General features: G+C 34.0%; 1 protein-coding gene across 1 annotated transcript; it reads right to left on the bottom strand.

Annotated features, from left to right (window-relative positions):
* Positions 1-808: 808 nt before the first annotated feature.
* Positions 809-1,153, bottom strand: LOC124374340 (probable cytochrome P450 6a14). Its single transcript, XM_046832569.1, has one exon. It carries the CDS (start codon positions 1,151-1,153, stop codon positions 809-811), a length of 345 nt encoding a protein of 114 aa, XP_046688525.1.
* Between the last annotated feature and the right edge of the window lie 9,285 nt (positions 1,154-10,438).

Raw genomic sequence — 10,438 nt, 5'->3', positions numbered from 1 at the left:
TATTATCAGGTGTTTCTTCCTTTGTTTGTTTATTTTATTCTGTGTTTATTATTGTGTACTTGAAAAAGTTGTTAATACAACGAAATATTGTACAAGATAATTGTAGTTTTCTTTTGAACTGCTTAAGAGACTATATATATATATATATATATATATATATATATATATATATAAATAGATAGTAAATTTCAAAATCCTAACAGTAAGAGGAACTTAACATTAGATAAATGTTACAGTAATTCCACACATCATCATTTATCATTGTATTAATTTTCTAACATATCCTGTTTTTAGGTGTTTAAACTATGCATATTTGTATACAGTTTTATATCATGCAACCTAATTAGTTTATATAGCTGTTATCAAGTTATTGTCTGTTTTGTTGATCCACGGTCTTTAAAACCAATTAAATAAAGAATGAATATATAAAGATAATATACAATCTAAAAAATGCAAATATGGATTACAAACATGCAAAAATTATGAATGATTTTTTTCATTCACGTTGCAGTGAGCAGAAGGAAAACTTCCTCAAGGTCTGGTCTGATAAGGCCCATCTAAACAGCTATACTGTTGGAACACTAAATAGGTCTCAGCAAAACCGTAAGAAAGAGCCAGAGGGGCGGTCACGATTTTTGTTACTGTTTTGACTGGTCATGCTTGTTTGTAGAAGCTTTAAGGAATTAAATTTACATGGAACAACGTAGCTAAGTTTACTTTTTCTTTTGGAACTCCAACCATAGGCCGCCTTTGATTCCTAGGAGTAGGAGCTTCTAAGTCCAAACACATGGGTAATTCCATCTTCTCACTAAGCCGGATTGTAATAACTGGAGAGGATTCTAGCGAGGCAGACCTTGACGATGAGCATGGCGAACTTGACAGCGATGCAGATCTTAGGTCCATGGCCAAACGGCAAGAACGTGGCACTCGGCTTGTAGTTGTTGCCGGCAAACCGATCGGGGTTGAACTGCTCCGGTGAGGGGTAGTACTGGGGATCCCTGTGAATGGCGGACACGGGGATGAACACCAACATTCCTCTCTCCAAGGTAATTTGTGTTCCGGGTATTGTGTAAGGTTCAGTCACTAAGCGGGTATATGGGCTGAACAGGTGAAGGCGCAAAACTTCCTGGATAACTTGGTCAAGATATATCATATTTTTTTATTGCCCAAATAGTTTCCATCCTCTTTGTTTTCATCAGTGATGCTTCGATTTCTTCTTGTAAACGTCTTTGTATCAAGTCGTTCTTGGCAATCTCAAACAAAGCGAATGACATGGTGGTTGCGGTATAGCTTGCACCTGCGAATAAGAAGCTAAACATTTGCGAAGCAATTCCTTTCTTCATTAAATAATAATTTTTCTTCTTTACTGTCATTCATCACATGAGTTGCACTATTTGAAAAGAGACAAGTTTCTTTCCTTTTCTTCATATTACTCATACAATCAGCCTCTTGTTCATCTTTCAGGTCCAACATTAGCTGAAGAAAATCAGGTCTTTTAATTTTATTGAGTTTTCTATATTCTATGATAGATTTCGTCAGACCTTATAAAATACCCAGGTACTGATTTGTGAATTCCAGAGACTCGAAAAATACTGAAAATGTGTTTATGCACGAGAGAATTTAAATGCTTGATCAGTTTTAATGGTGAATAACTGTAGATGTGGTTATTATACGGCCTTGAATTTTTATTTTCGTTAGGATCGGACAATACCTGAACTCCAAACGTACAACTTGCTATCACTTCTGTCACACATTTCAAATACTAAAGATTCCATTTCAACAGAGTCTCCTGTTACCGCCACACTTTTGATTCGTTTCGTAATCCAATCGCCGCAGTTGAAAATCTGCGTGAACATTCCCTTTAGTTTTCCTGACGAAAATATGGGGCAATAGGTTTTGCCTCAGAAGTCTCCCAATCACTTCCCTTGGCATCGAGAAGTGATTTTGACAAAAGTTTGTCTGAATTCCATAGAGTAGCCCTGTCATGAAAGTGGTTATTAATCTTTCACTAAAATGCACTCCACTAGCTTAGGATCGCATATCATAATTGCAGGTTTGATAAAGATGAAAATTCCAACAAACCCTTGACTTTTAAAAGTGTTGTAATAGCTTGACGAAAACTCAGACCAGCTAATTCTGTTAAGGACCGGATTTTTGATGTTGCCAAAAAACCAGTGAGGTGGTGAGGTACGGAACTCCGCGATCTTTCCAGTAATTGAAGAACTTGCTGTACCATGAGTAGACTAACCAAAGGCTCGCAACAACAATCGTGAAGAACAGCAACGGAAGACACGTCAGAGTCATTATCATTGGTAGAGTCCCGGTTGAACGTATAAGCCTCTCGCGCGCATTTTCACTCTTACACATAATCTAATCACTCTTTGATGGTTGCGCTAATCCATTTAGATAAAATTGTAACAACATATTTCCCTCCTCTAGATAAATAAATCCATTAAAATTGCGTTATCCGATAACCACAATATTATTGTTGTGACTTAAATATTTCAAAATCAAGTATGTACATGTTTGTTGTGATTCTAACTAATCGTTGGAATTAAAGCGACAGAGTTCCGGCGTATATTGTTTAACACAATTAGCTTGGCTGTGTTAAAATTCATGGACAATAATTAAAATTACTCCATAAAAACTTTGGATCAAACCTTCAAAACTTAAAGGAAAAGGGCGAGGAACTTCATCAAACTCAGGTATACAAGTGTATGTCTTAAGGGACACGATTAGGCTATATTGGAGAATCTTTTAATCAAATTTTAGTTACACGCGTATACGTATAAGCACTTAAAAGCAAAGTACGCAGAGTCCACAGAATAATATCAACATAACTGGCATGAATGCATGTCTACATTGTAAAAAACTAATGTTTTTTTTTATTTTCTAGCATTACCAATGGCAAATCCATAGTCCATCCACAATATTCGACTCTAACACTGTAAAAATAATCAACATATGGATATTGCTTGAACAATTTGTCAAAGTATACCTCGGCAATTAAATTTGTCGAAAATAAATATAAAAATTAATTTATCTCCACGTACATATTCAACACACTGATCTAGTTAAAAACTATGGTTTCAAAAAATCTGGTCCACAATCATTTTAGTTTTCTTCATAGTGACGGCAACGTGATAGACTTTTTCTAAAATATAAGTTTTGTTACATTAATTTTAAACATTTAATTTGTGATCGTCCGTGTTAACGGCGTTAGGATCGAAATATAAGTAAAATACAAGTGCTAATAAACAAAAAAGTTAAACCTGTTCGTCCCTACACATTTCCACATTTCGAGACCGATAAACTTGGATGTGATGGGTACAAATTTACTATATCACGAAAATATAAACATGATTAATGCTGAATTTATTAAATGAATTTATTACCTTTATATCCCATCATCTAGAATCAGGATTAAACAGCGAATAACTTCGAAACTTCGTTTATTTATTAAATAAATGTTTACTTGTTAAAACATAAAAAATTCAATTGAATTATTAATTAATTTTGCTGACTACGGTTACAGTTTTCCTTAGTCACTCTGCATCTTGTATCTTGTTTCACATATTAAGTTCTTAAATTAACATTGCAATGGTCAAACTATGTTACTTTATAAAATGTATTTTTAATAGTATCTACGTGTAATTTAAAAACATTAGAACTTCTCAAATTGCGCTTTACGTAATGACAGTGTTAAATTGCTAAATGGATATCGAAATATGAAGTGCTTCTGAATATTTATGTTCAACCCTAAGTATTCTTGTCCCCACTACCATCCCGTCCCTCGGAGTACGGTAATTTTCACCTTCCTTCATCTTAAACCTAACTTAAAATTTTGTGAGAAATTTAACCTAGAGAAAGTGACCAGCAGTCTGTAATAATGTGCAACAGGCTGATTTACCTTGTACACAATGTCATTAGTACGGCGTGAATACCTTAATTAGGCAACGTAATAGAGGCAAATTACATTAAATTTAGGCAGACCAACCAATCAGTCAACCAGCCGATATTGGGCCGCTTTGATTAATTCTAAAAAATGAACAAAAAAGAAAACCAAAAGTATCAAACATATTAGATATTTGTAATAAACTAATGCAGAGTCACAGTATGGTTTAAAGAAGTTCATATAGCATGAACCAATAATAAAAAAGGGCCTATTCCTGTCCTCCTTCTTTTTTATTGCCGATTATTGCCGATTGCTCTGGTCAGTCCATAGCTGGATTGTCGACGAATGCAGACGCTTTGTGACCTGTATTCTGTAGTTCTGTTTTAATAATTATTATTGTGTATAGTTTTTTATTAAGAGCATGTTTTAGAGTTTGTGAAGTTGACACACACACAGCATGGTGGTTGTGATTCCTGACTTAGGCGTGTCACAACGCTCTGGTATGATTTGTTTATATTAACCTAGTTTGTAATTATGTGTTAGGTTTAGTTATTTACCTTTACCTGATCTTCTTATTTACCTGAATAATAGATCAGATTGCAGATCAAGAAACGTAGTGTTACTGATTTTTTTTGTTTTCACTGAATGATGGCAAATGTCCGGAAAATCCTGTTTTCCTTCACAATCCTTCCATCGTCAAAAAACTTCAAAACAAATAAGTTAATACCTTACTGCACGGTCTATATTTAGCGAGGACTTACTACTCTTTATACTATTGTACGCCTACTGTGTCTGTCGCAGTCAACGTGTTAAACTACTGTACAATAACTACTTAGTTGTAATAATCTAGTTCACTATTTGTAAAATAAATGCCTGATATAATACATGTAGTTCAACTAATGTACAATAACTGCTTAGCTACTATACATGTATTTTACTACTATACAATAACTGTTTAGCTATTATACATGTAGTAAAACTACTGTAAAATAAGTGTCTCATTATAATACATGTAGTTAATACACTTAGTGAGTGAGCTCGCCTCTCCTTCCTATTGTTTTACTCCGTAAGGCTCCTGCCTCAGTTATCGTGTTAATCTACAGTACAATAACTGCTTAGCTATAATACATGTAGTTAATACCTTTACTGCGGCTCTATAGTGAGTGAGATCGCCTCTCCTTCCTATTGTTTTATTTATTTATTTATTTATTTATTTATTACCAACGGACATTACTCCATTTTTACATTCAAGATCCATAATTCAAGATCAATAATTACAACTTAACCTAAACCAAAAAAATTACCTCAACAAAAACATGTGAACAAAAACATACTCCGTAAGGCTCCTGCCTCAGTTATCGTGTTAATCTACAGTAACAATAACTGCTTAGCTATAATACATGTAGTTAATACCTTTACTGCGGCTCTATAGTGAGTGAGATCGCCTCTCCTTCCTATTGTTTTACTCCGTAAGGCTTCCTGCCTCAGTTATCGTGTTAATCTACAGTACAATAACTGCTTAGCTATAATACATGTAGTTAAATACCTTTTACTGCGGCTCTATAGTGAGTGAGATCGCCTCTCCTTCCTATTGTTTTTTACTCCGTAAAGCTCCTGCCTCAGTTATCGTGTTTAATCTACAGTACAATAACTGCTTAGCTATAATACATGTTACACTGCTTAGCTAGTGTAGAAAACCTGCCTAGCTATAATACATGCAGTTTAACTACTATGCAATAACTGCCAGGCTATAATACATGTACTTAACTACTGTAGAAAAACTGTCTAGCTACAATATTATTATAGACGTAGTTAAAGTGATATTAGCGCTTAGATTTTATGAAATGTACACTTTAAGATTTGGAACTTTTATATTGTTTTATGTTTATTTTAATACATAAGTTAAGTGTTTTCAGCTTAGCTTATTATCCATACGTTCGCACGAACTGATTTGTGTTGCATTCAACATTAAAAATTGTACCAATAAAATTTCTGATATTCTAATTTGTATTTTGGAATTTTAAAAGTACTCTTTTCAAAATGGCATGTCTGTTTACATTTAAAGATTGACAGCTGGTATTTCACTGACATTGTTCGCTCAGTTTTAAAGTTTTGGTTTGCGCTAGCTATCACTACTTGATAAGGTAGCTAGTATTATTCCATCATAATATTGTAAATACATTAACACCTTTTTTTGGAATAAAAATTATTCTTATTCTTATTTACATGGTTTTATCTTATTAATGAAACTCATTTGTATAAGTTAGAAACGTTAAAAAATAAACCAATCGGTCCGTTTCCTAAAACAAAAGGTAGAGACAACACCCAATATCCTGAATTGCTTGACGATTGCCCCGAGGTACCGGAACTTTAGTTGTTGAGGCATAACAGACTAGATATCGAATTGGTCCGAGTTGGAAGTACTACTCGGAAACTATTTGGAGTATCAAGGTTACTTTTACTTGGTTTTTTTTACCTTGAATTAAAGTTAATTGTTTAGTATTTGTGAACTCCGACACATTATTGTAACACCATTAATGATAATGACAAACATGTCCCTTGTTTCTGCTAAAATTAACCAAAACTTTTATTTGTGAAGAGGCTAAAATAATGCATCTACTGTTTACTATTACTCCAGGGGCTAGAAAAATTGAATTTCCGTCTGTCTACCTATCTGTCTATGGGTCTACACGATATATCGATAACGAAACTGACCTATAGACTTGAAATTGTGCATGAACCTTCATTTCTACACGAGGTATACTAAGTTAGATGATGGTGTATGTTAACTCCATGGGATTTGGCAAAGCGTTAGCGAATAATTTTACATTGGCCTTATGGGTTGATACTTTTTGTTGATATCTACCTATACTTTAGTTGTTTTTTATTGTTTTTTATGTAAAGTACAATTTATTTGAATTAATTTTCTGAGTTGTTTTCCATACTTGAGTAATTATTGTTGTTTGTTAATCTTTATTTTTATTTTTTGTTATGTTTTGGATATTTATAACTTGTTATATCTTTGGATACTTATTATTTATTATCAAATTTTTGTATACCTATTTTGTTTACTTTATGTAGATTTTTCATCTGATGTATTAATTTTATTTTCCGCTGTATTCTACCATCTATGCTTGTCTTTGTAAATTGGCTGCTGCCGTTGGAAATAAATAAATAAATGGGTAACCACCATGAAAGCGAGAAAATGGCAGAATAAATACATTTGAAAAACCAAACTTAGTACAAGTTAGAGATTTTAACAAAAACATTAATTGTAGCCTAACTATCCCAATATATACAACATCGTTGATCATTTTATGGTAAAATGATGTGTAAACTTTTATTATTTAAACAACTGATATTTTACGAACCCAAATTTTTGAATATATCACGTGGCAAGATATTTTGAGAATGATATATCATCTCTACTTTAAACTTTTTCATGAAACTTGTCTTTTACACAAATGGGTTCTATGATTCATTTTTCGCATTATGCGACTTTTTAAAAGTGTTATCAAACTTCATTCTTACATAGACAAGGATGAATTCTATGATTTTGCATGTCCAAGCACGTAATTTTGGCTAAACGTCGTTGAAGACTATCACTCAGTAAGCTGACGCAATTTATCTTTTTTTTTTGGTTGGGTCATGTAAACATTTCTTTTGCTTCTGTCGCTCTATCGACAATAATGACATTAGTTATAGAAATTTTGCATAGAACCTCAGCGAAGGACTGTTACGCATCACATGGTGTGACATAATCCTACCTTATTTGGTAGGCAGATTAAGATTATTAAAAGTAAATGCTTTTAATTCCCTCAACTAAATAGGTTAGCCACTTATTTGTATTAAGGTAATTATTTCTACATCAAAGCATTTTTTCAAAACAATAAGTTTCTAATGGAACTTAAGTTCAGACTCCCAGTGATGGTCGATTTTAAGGTGACAGGACAGCGCGCTACAAGCTGTAGACGCAACATTGTGAAAATTGAAAAACAACAGCTGCAAGCCTGATTGATGGATATTGGCAGCTTCCATGCAGTAACCAGTTAATGACATCAATGTCAATCTCTCGCGGAATTTATTGTTGACCAATCCACTGCTTGTCACGAAATTATTGAAATTTTTATCGGTGGAAAAATGATTTCAGCAAAATATTAATAGTCATTTAAAGCAAATTTCTCCATAGGCATTATCTAATTCGCCAGTTTTATTGAAAGCTTTATATGAAATACCTGTTTAGAATGAAAAATCCACGTAACGTTTTAATCCATGAAATGGCACTGCCGGTAATTTATCTTCCCTGAATTTTAAAATAGCTTGTTTAGCCCTCGTTGGATGATTTTTTTTATGTTAGTAGTCCATCAAACTTATAATCCAACCATTGAAACCCGTTTAAATAACGTTTAATGGTTCACATCTGAACAGCGTTATTAAATTTATCGTATTCAAATATTACTTTACGGCCTTTTATCAACTGCCATCAAGATGCACATAATGTTACATAATAATAATTGGGTGTCACATAATTGATGTGCAAGGTATATTTAGCAATATTACAGATCATTAAAACTTTACAGTATTCGTGGATTAAATACATCTTTTCTTTGTTTGAAGGTTATTTTTGAGACGATGGAAGAATTGTGAAGGAAAGGAGGATTTTTCCGGACATTTGCCATGGTTTCAGTGAAATAATAAATTCAGTAACACTAGTTTTAACATTAGTTAAAATAAACCAATCATACCAAAGCGTTGTGGCACGCCTAAGTCAGGAATCACAACCACCATGTTGTTTGTCAACTTCACTAACTCTGAAAACATGCACTTAATAAAAAACTATACACAACACTATAGTATACTATATAGAGTTTGTAATTATGTATTAGGTTAGTTATTACCTGAAGAAGAGATCAGATTGCAGATCTCGAAAAGTAGGCCTAGTGTTACTGATTTATTGTTTCACTGAACGATGGCAAATGTCCGGAAAATCCTGTTTCCTTCAAAATACATCTTGCTTTAAATTATCTGTCAGTTGCTTGATGTTCGAGTTGTTTACCCCAATGAATTAATAAGTTCAAACTCTGATACAATCAGATACAATGTTAAATTGTTTAAAAAAAATCAATAAAAGAGATTATTATTATTATAGATATCGTGCCAAATGATCGTGCACGAAAAAATATTGATGTTTCTGGCCTTAATACTGAACTTGTGAGCAAAAAACAGCCTGAATATCAGCTAGCTTGTCTAGACACGCTTTGCAGCTTGCATTCCATTTAATATAGATAATCCAATTACCTGCCGAGTTCCGGATGACTACCGGGTCTCATCTTCATTTACAAAACCACATCCGACCTAAGGCGTCCTCCCTAGTGTATATCACATACGCAGCGTAAGATACAAGCAGACATAGAATGGCATATAGGCTATGGATTTTTTATACAACTTCACAAGTATATGTAAATGTATCGTAGGACAAGATATCTCGGGAAATATTTCATGTCCCAATTTTGATTTTGTATGAACGTAAATTTTTATATAAATAATAATTAGTACTATGATATGACATATTTAACCATGGTTTTTAGCTAAAGCGTTATTGAATCTGTAATGTATTGAATTACAATAATAAATTATTATACATATTATAAATTGTTACTGGCAAGTTAAAGCCACAGCCAAAGACCAACTGTACGATCGTATGATGCTGTGACGTCATATGGGGTGATCAGTTTGAATAAATGCCATTGGCTGTTCTCATCACGCCACCAGATCATACCCACCACTACCCACTTCCAGTGTCCTGCCCTTGTCTCCTCTCTCAGTTTACCCCTCCAACCTTAACCGAGCACAGTCGATGATGTAAACTAATTCAGTCTTTTATTCCGATTCCCCGTAAACCCGTACACAACAATTGGCGACGAGGTATTAATGCGATCCCGCGAGTGCAATGCAACCTGTTCGATTGTGCGTAAATAATTTCTCCGAAAATTATAGTGGGGAGGAAGTGTGTCTGTAGTTTTGGCGTCACGTGGACTCAAAATCGGTACATTTTGATGTTGGAAGACAAGGTCGTAAATTGGAACATTTCGTCTTTATTTAGTGAAACAGTAAAAATGGCGGGAATTATTGGCGGAATCGGTGACTTCGACAACAGTGGCAGAAACTTGGAATTCGTATATGTTGAAACGATGAATGAACGATTTGAATTATTATTCGTTGACTGTAACAGTATTAGTGACGGACAAAAAGGTTAGTACGTTACTAACAGTCGTGGGTGTGAAAACGTACAGTTTGTTACGTAGATTTATGTACGCCGGAAAAACCTTCAGTGAAAAAGTTCGCTGAATTAGTGAAGTTAATTCAGGACCATTTGTACCCGAAGCCATCATTCATAGCTGAAAGGTACAAGTTCAGCAAAAGGAATCAGCAGGGAAGGAGAATCAGTCGCAGAGTACATCGCCAGCCTCAAGAAGCTGTCTGCATACTGCGAGTTTGGCGCATCCCTCAACGACTATCTCAGAGACAGACTGGTGAGCGGCA

Source organism: Homalodisca vitripennis, unplaced genomic scaffold, assembly GCF_021130785.1.
Source record: "Homalodisca vitripennis isolate AUS2020 unplaced genomic scaffold, UT_GWSS_2.1 ScUCBcl_8004;HRSCAF=15927, whole genome shotgun sequence".
Lineage (NCBI taxonomy): Eukaryota > Metazoa > Arthropoda > Insecta > Hemiptera > Cicadellidae > Homalodisca > Homalodisca vitripennis.
The sequence above is the reverse complement of the archived record's forward strand: the minus strand, read 5'-3'. Positions and strand labels throughout refer to the sequence as shown.